At 39.9% G+C, this 14,208-nt stretch overlaps 1 protein-coding gene across 1 annotated transcript in view; it reads right to left on the bottom strand.

Moving 5' to 3' along the window:
• Positions 1 to 13,711, bottom strand: part of LOC109512708 (zinc finger matrin-type protein 4) — a 46,226-nt gene extending 32,515 nt beyond the window's left edge. The window contains exons 1-2 of the mRNA XM_019864646.1: positions 13,550 to 13,711; positions 4,735 to 4,827 (exon numbers count right to left, since the gene is read on the bottom strand). Coding sequence (XP_019720205.1) covers positions 4,735 to 4,827; positions 13,550 to 13,660 — 204 coding nt within the window. The 5' untranslated portion in view covers positions 13,661 to 13,711. The remainder of the gene's footprint in view (positions 1 to 4,734; positions 4,828 to 13,549) is intronic.
• Between the last annotated feature and the right edge of the window lie 497 nt (positions 13,712 to 14,208).

Raw genomic sequence — 14,208 nt, 5'->3', positions numbered from 1 at the left:
GCAGCATCGTTTTTCAAGTTTGTAGTCTGTAGACTGGTTCTGGAATTTCTTTGGCTGCTGGCAATGTATCTACTCAATCGCAGTTCGCGGGGTGCATCAACTGGATGTGGGTCAGTAGTAGGTGGACCCTTTAAGACTGCCAATCAAAGCCATTTTTTATGGTTTTCTAGATTATGGTATCGACTCATGAATTTGCGATAATTGTGACGTAATATCAGAGGCAGCAGCAGAACACAGTCAATCTTTTACTTTGAAAGTAAGTCTCGTTGTTTAAAAGGGTAAAGAGGTGAGGCTACTCATCGATGTGTCAACCTCACCAATAGTTTGAATTCAATTTATTACCAATTGGGTGTTTTGGTAACAATATGCAAACGAGCAGCAGTGAAAAATGAATGCGAATAAATGCACGCCCATCTGGAAAGGAACCTGCTAATCGTAGTTGACAAAATAGCCTTGAATGCCGTCAGAAAACTCATCAAACGTCCTCCTGTAACAGTGATAAGGAGGACAAGAACTGGAGCCTTAAACAATGAAATGAAGACAACCTCTTTGTGGTGAAAATTAATTGTGGTTATCATTCAAATTGCATAATTCTACTTCCACGGTTCCCACCCCCTCATTCCCCCATCCAATCACAAATCACAGACAATTTGCAAGAGGAGTGCAAGAGCTCTCCTCTTTCACTGACTTAATTTCACTGACTTTATGGAAATCGACTATCATCACCTTAGTGTCAACTACAGCAGCATCACCTACAAAAATCCCAAGTCGTTCAACCGGTCCAGACAGGGGAAGCAACAATTTTGGCTCATCTGAATAATTTGCTCGAGTTTTAAATGCTTGTTCCCGAAAAGTAGATGCAAAGATCTGAGGCTATTAAACAAATTGAGCAGGCCTTAACAATGTCACTCATCAGATCAATTACAAAGTGGAGACAGGGCCCAAACGAGTGCCAAAGTGAATGCAAATAAAGTCAAGTGTTGATAAGCTGCGCGGCATCCTACGAAAACAAATGCGAGGAAAGGTTATGAACGAAGTGCTGACCGCCGTAATGCTCTCACGGCGTGAGTGAGTGTTTGTGTGTTTAGAGCCCACATGAGGTGAAAGCCAGAAGGGGCTGAGTCATGTCTTGCTCACTCAGGAAGGCAGATGGAGACGCAGGTGTGATTTTTTTTTTTTTGATAGATTGTGTACCATGTCTGTGTGCATGAACGTCTGTGCGCGTGCACATGCCCTTAACATGCCAATTTCATGCGAGTAGGTCATGTGGCGCACATGCATGGCATGATTTTTTTTTTTCCACACAGCTTGTGAAACATTTGCCACTTACAAGAAGGGATGGAAGCTCACATATGCCCTGATTTCCACTTGATTTGGTTTTTGTAGTGCTCCTTGAGTGACCTACCATGCTTTATTTGCCATCTGAATGGTAATGGACTCCGATCACGCAGGGCTAATGACATTTTTGTTTGCGAGGTGTAATAGGGGTCCATAGTTACAATTTGTGTTTTGGGATCGTAGTATTTATTATCTTATTTCCTGGAAGTCACGACCCACATAATATCAGGTTGATGCGTGGTAAACGGATATTTGACAATGAGACATTGTTGACTTTAATTGCTTGTATTCGATTAGTTTGGTCTTTGGAGTGACTACCCACCCACCGAGCAAGAAAGTAAGCACCCAAGTGAATTTTTTTGAGGTGCCTTTTTTTCCGAAAATGTGTCTCTAAATGAATCATTTTCACTTGATATAATCCCAACATTACACTGAGTTTTTCCCGCCCATGACTGGGCAGCTCAGCTGGGTGAAGAGCTGCCCATATTTTCAAATGATCGCCAGAAACAGCGCTTTTGGTGATATGTCTGCTTCATGTGCCACATACACAGATCTGCTACACTGACGAGTGAAATTTCGCAGCTTGGAAGCGATCAAGTCAGCGCTCAAGTTTGTCGGGTTTGCCGATTAAAGAAGTCCAATGTGAGATCAGTGTAGGGGCGCTATATCCTCCACCACAGGCAGCATTATTTTAAATACTACACGAGCATGGTTCAGAACATTGAAGCGACATTCCTTAACATCAGATTTTTGAGAAAAATAACGAATCAATTATTTCATCTTTAATTCTCTACATTTTTTGTCAAATGCTGAGCCCAAGCAGTTGTTTTCTCTCAGTGCTTTTATTTTATTTTTTGTGAAATACAAAGCAAAGCTGGTTGCCGCGTAATTCTGCAAGAAGCTGAAGAAGTGACTGTGCAATACTGGCAGTGCTGGGCTTTTGATCTTTGCTTGTTATTGGTCTGCAAATATGTTTTGACAGCTTCCTTTTCTCTGCTTTGGAACTATAAAAAAAACCACACGGGCTATTATGTATGCCTCTGCCTTGCTGCATTTAAATCACGTCAAATTAAAAACTAAGTCTAATCTCTTTCTTTGAAGATGATTGCCCAGGGCACTCAACCTATTTTATCATTTAAAAAAATGTGTGTGCATTTCTTAAATCGTGGACAATTATGCAAATATTTGTGTGTGTTTTGGCACGAGGACTTAGGTTTGTTTGCTCACTGAGCCAACTGGCCCTGAACAACCAAGCAAGGTCTCCTCTCTGGCTTTGTGTGACGGCACTAGAATTTACCGCTATTGTTTGATTTGCTTTTCCACCAGCTCTGTCCACACTGTGTGTGTGTGCGTGCGCGTATGCGTGTGCGTGTGCGTGTGCGTGTGCGTGTGTGTGTGTGTGTTTGGAATTTACAGTCTTGGTAGATAGGGCACATGCTGTCATGCACAATTCTTCCACTGACATCCATCACATTCACACCTCTTTTCTGTTGCTTAGTATTGCTTAGTGTTTATTAACACACTCGACTCAGTCTATCATGCAAGCACACACTGAGACCCACGAAAAGCCCAACTTAATACCCAGACACAATCCTTAGTGCGCACGCACACACACACACACACACACACACACACACACACACACACACACACACACACACACACACACACACAAGTGCACTGCTCTCTCCAGCCATTGCCTGCAGTCGTCCGATACAGAGCTACTTGGCAGCCACTGAAGCTCACCAGAAACGGCACCATTGCCTCTCTGGGGAGAGTTACAGCCCACAAAAACCACATGAGTGATTCAACAGCGTATAAATCCCCTTGGGCGCTTGGCTGCCAAGGCCAAGCTTGAGAATGGATGGTCCAGGCGGGTTACACTGGGGGAAATCAGGTTCTCTGTATCCTATATAGTAAAGTACAGCCAAGGACATCATGACCCATTTTCACCTCCAGGTTGCTATTTTATCACAAAAAAAGTCCAAATTAAAATCAGTGAGTTAAATGTCAGAAAGTAAGGAAAAAAAATGAAATATGGAGAATGGTCGGTGAACATTTGCAACCTTGAATGAACCCTGACGGGAATGCAACATTCACTACTACTGTTATGTTTCAGGAAAGCTCCTGACAAAAACAAAAAAGGTTTATCAACAAAAATAGGTCGCAAGACTGACAAAGTTCAACAAAGAACGTTGGTACAACACCGGGAAAACGAGACAACCAAAAATGCTTGCAAAAAAGGCCAGGATAAAAACAAACGGAAATTGCTTGTCAATTAATAGACGAGAAGAAACCGAAATGCGTATAGTATCAAAACCGTGACTACAACTACCTACAAAAACTACCGAGAAAGATAAGTGCAGAAAACCTGGCGGGCACAAAAACGAAGAGCAAGAACATTGAACGGCAAGATGAATTTAACACTTGATGACAGTCGTGAGCAAGGCGAATTATCCGACAGAGACGTGACAACATGGGAGTCCTTAAATCGTTGGCTGATTACGATGGCAGCAGGTGTGCAAGCTGGAGGGATGGCCCTCCTCTGCCACCTGCTGGAGAAATATAAGAACCGGATCATGACAGCTACCTTTGCCAACTCTTGTAAACGTTCCCTCCTTGGTAGGATACAGCTTTAAGCATAACAGAAAACAAAACAAAACAAAAAAAGAACGTTTACAGCCTAATAGCATCCATTGCCTTAGTAATTTTCAGGTATTTTCGGAAAACAAGAAGCCTCAATTCAAGATATGCAGATTACCTGGCTGACACAGAATCTACACACACAAGCCCGAAAAAATAAAAATAAAAGCTCAAACTTTAGTGATCACTTTTTATTTGAATTGTGATGGTGAGTTAAAAATGACTTGCGCAACTATGCTTTCAGGCTCATGATGCGTTATTACAGGATTAGGTCTTAAAAGACATATTAAATCAATATACCAGTAAATTATTTATGATTAATAGTTGTTCCTTTTAGTTTAAATAAAGGTCAAATATTTCATAATTTCATATTACTAATACAACATCAACAATTAGAAACCATCGCTCTAGGAAACACCTTCCACCTGTTCCTTCCTGCTGCGCGGTATATAAAGTGCAGATCCAGCGTCAATCGATGCCCTGTCATCCAAATCTTAGACTGAATTGATGACATTTGACAGATTATGATTTGAACATGTAAAATAGTAATTCCCATGTTAAATTGAAATGTCAAATATGCATTCAGGATGAGGACCGGTGTGATGTCTGCTTCCGTCCCTGTATATGCATAACAGATTTCACTCAAATTGGAATCCATTAGATTGATAAAAGATTGCTTGTCGACACAAACATGCAAACGCAGCCGCCTCCTTGGCGAAGGCAATTTAAAAGTTACAGTGAGTGACAACATACCGGATTGTCCGGCCTCAGTCTCTTTGAAGGTGGCCCTCCATCTTCTGGGTGAAGCATATAAAACAGACGCACCTTGTTGGCATGTTTCTTGCTCTGAAAGAGATACACAAAAAAAAAGTCTCAGTTCATTTGTATCTCACAATTTATACCCCAAATTGTTGTGAGCCCCTATACCTTGAATTGGAATCGGCATAGTAATCAATTATTGAATCATTGATTGAATGTTGAATGAAATGTTTTCAGTCATATTTTAGCCTGGCTGTGACTGCGGTTCGCCGATGAAATATTCGGATTGTCTCTGGTCTGCAAAATAAATATCTCTTACCTTGTATCTTTCATGCGCCTTTTAATGAGTCTGAACTATTCCAAGCAGAAACGCAGCAGCACCTGAGGCTATATTCAAAATGACAGTGAGCTGTCCTTGAAACTGCTCACTGTCATTTTAATGCGGGACAATGAAAATAGGCGGAGAAGCTTTCGGGCGAACAAAATAAGATGGTGGCATGTGTTTGTGTGCAAGATTGATACGGTTGTCGCGCGCTCTTTGTTGGCTTCTATGACAGCAAGTCCTGACCTCTGATAACCTCAACCATATGCTAGATGTCCCTGTGTAAAACTGCTATCTTGCCATCTCAATCAGCAGTGGAAATATAGATGAGAAATTTAGATGATAGAATATCAAACGATTTATATTGTGATAGTGTACATAGTATCCTTGTATGTCACAATTTCGTTTCACTTCAACACCATTCTGCTTGATGTCAATGACACCTTGATATTGTTTGTTGATTTTGTGTGTTTGTTTTGTTTTGTTTTTCTTTGTTAATCAAACAGTTTTGTTTTTTTTCTTGCTCCTGTATTTTTAAAAAATGCTTTTAGTGTCACAATTGCTGTAACTTGATACTATCGGTATTGTTTTGTAGGTTGTGACAATTTATCATGTTTTAAGAGAAATGTACAGTTGAGATTTTGCTTTTAATGTGATTCTGTTCAGTATTTTCCGCAGTATAAAGCGCTTCGGGGTATAAGGCGCACCGTCAATGAATGGTCTATTTTAGAACTGTTTTCATATATAAGGAGCATAGAGTAGAAGCTACAATAAAGGCTGCGGTTGCGCTATGCATCCACTAGAACGAGTTAGCTAAAGGGAATACAATACAATACAATACAGCTTTATTTATATCGAGCTTTCAAACCGCTGCAGCTGTAACAAAGCGCTTTACAAAATATTTAAAATATCACATCCAAGACATCAAAATATCGATCCATATATTAGGTGCATCGGATTGTAAGGTGCACTGTTGGCTTTTGAGAAAATTGAATGCTTCTTAGGTGCGCGCTGTAGAGCGGAAAATACTGTACTTTGCAAAGAGTATGATTAGTCGTGTCGTAATGTCACAATAAGGTATCGATACACAAACATCAATATTGTCAAAGCGCACTGTCATACTGCAGGGTGTTTTTATAGTAAAACAAATGTGTACATTTTGAAATTTGTATACATTTGTGGAGAAAAACCACAATAATATTATATTATGACTCACTGTCTGCAATCCTCATTCAGCGTTGGACAACCTATTCAATATTGACAGTGTATGTATACATCATCAGATATATAGTCATGGGGAAAAAAAAGAATCATGAGATTCTTGTTTTCCTTAGTTTCTTCATTTTAAAGCCTCATGCAATTTAATGTGTATCGTGGGATTAACCGACAAAATTCCATTAAAGTATCCGATCGATAAACCTTTTCCTTAAGAGTAGTAGTGTCATTAAAATTCTTCAGTTGTGTCAATATTTTCCCCAATACATCAAATATTGCATAATTGCTGCATTCCCGCCTTAAGGAGAGACTCATTTAAATCAATGCACTCTTATTTTAATGTGTAAAGTAATGGCGAAAACAAAAGGACAATTCCAATAGAGGCAATGATTTAGGATTTTGGGATAAGGCAGGGCGACATATTAAAGCAAGGGAATGAACGACTTTGACGAGGCTTTGTAATTGCTGCTCCGCTGCATCGATTGTATCCCCTGAAACCCATTCTTGGGATGGAAAACCCCCCACCTTCCCAAACATCTTTCATGCCCCTCCACCCCTTACTTGTCAGACTACTTTAATGCATTTTGTTAGAACGGAAGTGTGCCGTGGCGGGTCTCCAAGCAGCCTTGTGTTTGTCCATAAATTGTCATGTAGCTGATGGCTGCGGCATGGCGGCTAAAAGCGAGACATTGTAGCGCCACGGTTATGCAGCGCTGACCCTCAGAGCTCCGACCGCCACCGTTAATGGACTTGGCCCGTCTCTCTTTTTTCACCGTTGGTCAAAATCTAGTTAGCCTAACCTTGGAAAGGCCACACAGATGGCAGGGTAAAAATATCTTCGCTCGGTGTTACTGGACAGCAACGGAGGGAAGTTGGAGCATGATTTGATTTCGAAAATAAACAGAAGCAACATACTCAATTTGAGTGAAAGCAACATTAAGATTGGAATGGTTTGGGATCACTCTCATAAATTATATTTCGCCTCACTCCAGGATATTTGCAGTACATGCTCAGAATAAAAATATTTTAGACAAAAAAATGGCTTATCACTTAAGTTTGCTAGATGAGTGTAATTTATAAGATGTCCCGAATATAATGCACACTCCCCAAATCAACCTTAAAACGCATTTTTTTCCTCTCGGTACTTGTGTATAATATGTTCCCTAGATTTGCTGGTATCTTTCATTATTAGAGTGAATGATATAATGAATGAATGAATAAAGATTTAAAACATACAATAATGTGTCAATCATTTTGAATCAAGGTTCAAAACTATGCTTCTCCCCACTTTGCCCATTGCTATGATTAAGGTCTTTCAAAGAGCATTTTTAAATAATGCTTTCCAAAATCTTGTTCTTACATTGGACACTCAATTTCAGTAAGCTACTTCTTGTCTTTACTTTGCTCTTTACGATGTCTAACATTTTTGTTTGTAACCGCCTTTAAATGTGGTACTTTTAATTATGTGAAGCACTTTGAGTTACCTTTTTTATGTTGTGTAATTTTAAATGCTCCAAAAAACTCAGAAAAGGGTGCACCTAGTGGCCATAGAAGTAATTACACATGATTAAGCTGACTTTCAATTTAATGTAAATTCCACACACTTTCACATTACTTAGCAAGACAAAACTATTGTTAAAGCGTTAGGTGACGCTACAAAATGCCAATAGCTAATAACATGCCCTTTTGTGTGCTTAAGAAGTGCCTTGAATTCCTGTTGCTAAAGCTAGCAGGCTAATGACACCAACTGATCCACGACCATATGGACTATTATGAATGCAGGATACGAGTAGAGAGCTGATCTGCATTGATGTAAGTGTGGCTTGAGAGTCCAATAATTATCCAATCTGTGTGTGTTTCGTCACTGTTTATCTTTCCTTAAGGGACAGGCATTGACCGCTTTGTCATCCTTTGATGTGTGTCAAGAAACAATCGGCACTTTGAACAATTCCTTTGGAGAAACATGTGGAGTAGGTTTTTGAAAACCAGTAGTACTTCTTTAGACAACACGTTCCCATGCACACTCTCCTAATAAAGATAATCTTGGGAGCTCTACTCCAGTAAGGTACAGGATTTAATGTTGACTGTTGAGGATTTATGTTATGTATAGCGCTCTTGCTCACTGCTTTTGTTCTGAAGGGACATGCCGGATGTGTATGTGAGCTCACTTCCGCCTTCCTGGTTCGCTGACGCGATACTCATGGCCGCGGCTCGTATTACGCCGTGCTGCCGAGTTGTTCAAACCCAAGAGAATAAACATCTCTGAAATGATCATCTGAACGAGTCTTATAATTACACGAGTCTACCGGCCACTCTTCGTGATCATCACCTCCTCAACAGGTTATGGGCCCAGGCACAGAGGCAAGCGGCGCCAGCGAGAGGCTACCTCATGGAGTTAACAGAAGCTACTCCATGAAGAGGTGCGAAGATAGATATGAGCCAAAGAAAGACAAGACGTGGTAAAGCGAACGTGACGCATTACACGGAGCTTATAATTGATATTGAGAGTGCAATTTTATAAAGGCAAGCAACAGCGTGGAAAATAACGCAAGTGGAGAAGCTAAAGCTAAGGGATTGTCCGGCCTCAGTCTCTTTGAAGGTGGCCCTCCATCTTCTGGGTGAAGCATATAAAACAGACGCACCTTGTTGGCATGTTTCTTGCTCTGAAAGAGATACACAAAAAAAAAGTCTCAGTTCATTTGTATCTCACAATTTATACCCCAAATTGTTGTGAGCCCCTATACCTTGAATTGGAATCGGCATAGTAATCAATTATTGAATCATTGATTGAATGTTGAATGAAATGTTTTCAGTCATATTTTAGCCTGGCTGTGACTGCGGTTCGCCGATGAAATATTCGGATTGTCTCTGGTCTGCAAAATAAATATCTCTTACCTTGTATCTTTCATGCGCCTTTTAATGAGTCTGAACTATTCCAAGCAGAAACGCAGCAGCACCTGAGGCTATATTCAAAATGACAGTGAGCTGTCCTTGAAACTGCTCACTGTCATTTTAATGCGGGACAATGAAAATAGGCGGAGAAGCTTTCGGGCGAACAAAATAAGATGGTGGCATGTGTTTGTGTGCAAGATTGATACGGTTGTCGCGCGCTCTTTGTTGGCTTCTATGACAGCAAGTCCTGACCTCTGATAACCTCAACCATATGCTAGATGTCCCTGTGTAAAACTGCTATCTTGCCATCTCAATCAGCAGTGGAAATATAGATGAGAAATTTAGATGATAGAATATCAAACGATTTATATTGTGATAGTGTACATCGTATCCTTGTATGTCACAATTTCGTTTCACTTCAACACCATTCTGCTTGATGTCAATGACACCTTGATATTGTTTGTTGATTTTGTGTGTTTGTTTTGTTTTGTTTTTCTTTGTTAATCAAACAGTTTTGTTTTTTTTCTTGCTCCTGTATTTTTAAAAAATGCTTTTAGTGTCACAATTGCTGTAACTTGATACTATCGGTATTGTTTTGTAGGTTGTGACAATTTATCATGTTTTAAGAGAAATGTACAGTTGAGATTTTGCTTTTAATGTGATTCTGTTCAGTATTTTCCGCAGTATAAAGCGCTTCGGGGTATAAGGCGCACCGTCAATGAATGGTCTATTTTAGAACTGTTTTCATATATAAGGAGCATAGAGTAGAAGCTACAATAAAGGCTGCGGTTGCGCTATGCATCCACTAGATTGAGTTAGCTAAAGGGAATACAATACAATACAATACAGCTTTATTTATATCGAGCTTTCAAACCGCTGCAGCTGTAACAAAGCGCTTTACAAAATATTTAAAATATCACATCCAAGACATCAAAATATCGATCCATATATTAGGTGCATCGGATTGTAAGGTGCACTGTTGGCTTTTGAGAAAATTGAATGCTTCTTAGGTGCGCGCTGTAGAGCGGAAAATACTGTACTTTGCAAAGAGTATGATTAGTCGTGTCGTAATGTCACAATAAGGTATCGATACACAAACATCAATATTGTCAAAGCGCACTGTCATACTGCAGGGTGTTTTTATAGTAAAACAAATGTGTACATTTTGAAATTTGTATACATTTGTGGAGAAAAACCACAATAATATTATATTATGACTCACTGTCTGCAATCCTCATTCAGCGTTGGACAACCTATTCAATATTGACAGTGTATGTATACATCATCAGATATATAGTCATGGGGAAAAAAAAGAATCATGAGATTCTTGTTTTCCTTAGTTTCTTCATTTTAAAGCCTCATGCAATTTAATGTGTATCGTGGGATTAACCGACAAAATTCCATTAAAGTATCCGATCGATAAACCTTTTCCTTAAGAGTAGTAGTGTCATTAAAATTCTTCAGTTGTGTCAATATTTTCCCCAATACATCAAATATTGCATAATTGCTGCATTCCCGCCTTAAGGAGAGACTCATTTAAATCAATGCACTCTTATTTTAATGTGTAAAGTAATGGCGAAAACAAAAGGACAATTCCAATAGAGGCAATGATTTAGGATTTTGGGATAAGGCAGGGCGACATATTAAAGCAAGGGAATGAACGACTTTGACGAGGCTTTGTAATTGCTGCTCCGCTGCATCGATTGTATCCCCTGAAACCCATTCTTGGAATGGAAAACCCCCACCTTCCCAAACATCTTTCATGCCCCTCCACCCCTTACTTGTCAGACTACTTTAATGCATTTTGTTAGAACGGAAGTGTGCCGTGGCGGGTCTCCAAGCAGCCTTGTGTTTGTCCATAAATTGTCATGTAGCTGATGGCTGCGGCATGGCGGCTAAAAGCGAGACATTGTAGCGCCACGGTTATGCAGCGCTGACCCTCAGAGCTCCGACCGCCACCGTTAATGGACTTGGCCCGTCTCTCTTTTTTCACCGTTGGTCAAAATCTAGTTAGCCTAACCTTGGAAAGGCCACACAGATGGCAGGGTAAAAATATCTTCGCTCAGTGTTACTGGACAGCAACGGAGGGAAGTTGGAGCATGATTTGATTTCGAAAATAAACAGAAGCAACATACTCAATTTGAGTGAAAGCAACATTAAGATTGGAATGGTTTGGGATCACTCTCATAAATTATATTTCGCCTCACTCCAGGATATTTGCAGTACATGCTCAGAATAAAAATATTTTAGACAAAAAAATGGCTTATCACTTAAGTTTGCTAGATGAGTGTAATTTATAAGATGTCCCGAATATAATGCACACTCCCCAAATCAACCTTAAAAAGCATTTTTTTCCTCTCGGTACTTGTGTATACTGTAATATGTTCCCTAGATTTGCTGGTATCCTTCATAATTTGAATGAATGATACGAATGAATAAAGATTCAAAACATAACAATAATGTGTAAATCATTTTGAATCAAGGTTCAAAATTATGCTTCTCCCCACTTTACCCATTGCTATGATTAAGGTCTTTCAAAGAGCATTTTTAAATAATGCTTTCCAAAATCTTGTTCTTACATTGGACACTCAATTTCAGTAAGCTACTTCTTGTCTTTACTTTGCTCTTTACGATGTCTAACATTTTTGTTTGTAACCGCCTTTAAATGTGGTACTTTTAATTATGTGAAGCACTTTGAGTTACCTTTTTTATGTTGTGTAATTTTAAATGCTCCAAAAAATTCAAAGAAAAGGGTGCACCTAGTGGCCATAAAAGTAATTACACTTGATAAAGCTGACTTTCAATTTAATGTAAATTCCACACACTTTCACATTACTTAGCAAGACAAAACGACTGTTAAAGCATTAGGCGACGCTACAAAATGCCGATTGCTAATAACATGCCCTTTTGTGTGCTTAAGAAGTGCCTTGAATTCCTGGCTAATGACACTAACTGATCCACGACCATATGGACTATTATGAATGCAGGACACGAGTAGAGAATTGATCTGCATTGATGTAAGTGTGGCTTGAGATTCCAAAAAGTATCCATACTGTGTGTGTTTCGTCACTGTTTATCTTTCCTTAACGGACAGGCATTGACCGCTTTGTCATCCTTCATTATGACAATTTGATGTGTGTCAAGAAGCAAGAGGTACTTTTAACAATTCCTTTGGAGCAACATGTGGAGTAGGTTTTTGAAAACCAGTAGTACTTCTTTAGACAACACGTTCCCATGCACACTCTCCTAATAAAGATAATCTTGGGAGCTCTACTCCAGTAAGGTACAGGATTTAATGTTGACGGTCAAACGTGAAGGTCACATCTGTCCAATTTCCATGACCGCAGTAGCTCACGGACGCCTGGAGGGAATTTAATTACATCCGGCACAAATGTTGACCTTACTCAAGGAGAAACTGTTCCGAACTTTGAGATACCTGCTCACTGTAACCTTAGAAACGTCCACTGTACCGTGTCATAGCATTTGATACCAAGATGGTGGACGCATTTACTTTGCGGAGAGTAACCCAGAAGTTGTGTAACCACATTCAGAGCCAGTCATGTTTGAATTTACTTGAACTAATTACACACTGTCAGTTGGCCTTTTCGAGAAATATTTCCATCCATTGCGAACACCGTTGCCGACCTTGATCATCAAACACAAACTTGACGTCTTCGAGAAACTTTTGTACTTTGGCTGACAGATTGCAATGAGTTCATGTGAACATTTCAAGTGTGTGTGGTAGTGTGTATATGTGTATGCATGTGTGTGTGTTTGTTCATCTAATTAGTGTAGTTGGTAGACACTCGCGCATGCTAACGCACATTGTTGCCGTCCTTGCTTGCTCTCTCCAGATAAATGCTTGTCCTGATTAGTTTGCTTGTTAATCCCAATTGTGCTTTGTAATCAAGAAAGACCCCACATGCATGAATGTAGCGTGTGTGCGTGCGTGCATGTGAGTGTGTGTGCGAGTGCGTGCAGGCGCGCCTGCGCATATGCACTTGGTAAATATAGGACAGGGCTGATTATTTAATGGCTATTCATTAAATTACTCTTTGGGAGTATGCTGAGAGGTAGAGCACATTAAAACAAATAGTGTCTGTGTGCGCGCGAGTGTGCTTGTTTGTGTGCAATCCCCAACTATTAGCATGCTGCATTAAGTCTATGGATAATGGATGAGCACTGTTTGTCTGGACAAATAAGCCCAGTACGAAGACCACAGCACAGGAAACTGCCTGCCAAAGCAACTTTTTTGAGGCGGGGTTGTGCGTGCAATTCCTTTGTGTTCACTCATCTTGCAAATCATTCATGCAACAACACAGAAAAAAAAAAAAAAAAAAACGAGCGATGAAAAAAAAATATGTACGGAGACAGGCTTACCTCATAGTGTGCCGTGCGCTGGGACTCAGAGATGAGCTGGGCATTGCATATGTTGCAATAACTTTCTGTGAACAAGCTTCCGTCCACCATGCCTGCAGACTTCATCTTCATGGGAGACTGCACGCAAACACACCAGTCGCAAATAGAATCGTGAGGAATGTCAGCATGTGTTTAAGGTACAAAAGCATGCACATCGATTCGGTGATAGTTTCGGTTCAGAATGACAGATCTACCATCACACTTTGTCCTCCTGTGGATTCAAGTGAACAATGGCCTCAAGTGTCGCTGCATTTTATTGAACAAGGAACTTCTAAATCATCTTCCCGGCATTACGTGGATCATAAATTTATCGGCTACATTATAAATGAAGTTGGCGTAAAGATAAATTGCGTCATGTTTGTATTTACGAGAACAGTAATGGCTTGCTGATTGTCATCTTTCCAATTGAAAAAGGAACTCGCATTAAGTAAATCGTAATTCCTCACACAGTGGATGGGGGAGGTTCATTACTCAACGGCAGATCAGAGGGTGCGTCACTTCAAGGGAGTCCTTTATTTAATATATACAATAATATATAATAGTGCATTCAGGTTGAGTGAATTTGGAAGTTAAAAAAAAAAGATTCTGGAGAAATGCAGGCACCATGTTCTGTCGCACAC

The sequence above is a fragment of the Hippocampus comes genome, unplaced genomic scaffold (assembly GCF_001891065.2).
Source record: "Hippocampus comes isolate QL1 unplaced genomic scaffold, H_comes_QL1_v1.1 scaffold108, whole genome shotgun sequence".
NCBI classification, from domain to species: domain Eukaryota; kingdom Metazoa; phylum Chordata; class Actinopteri; order Syngnathiformes; family Syngnathidae; genus Hippocampus; species Hippocampus comes.
The sequence above is the reverse complement of the archived record's forward strand: the minus strand, read 5'-3'. Positions and strand labels throughout refer to the sequence as shown.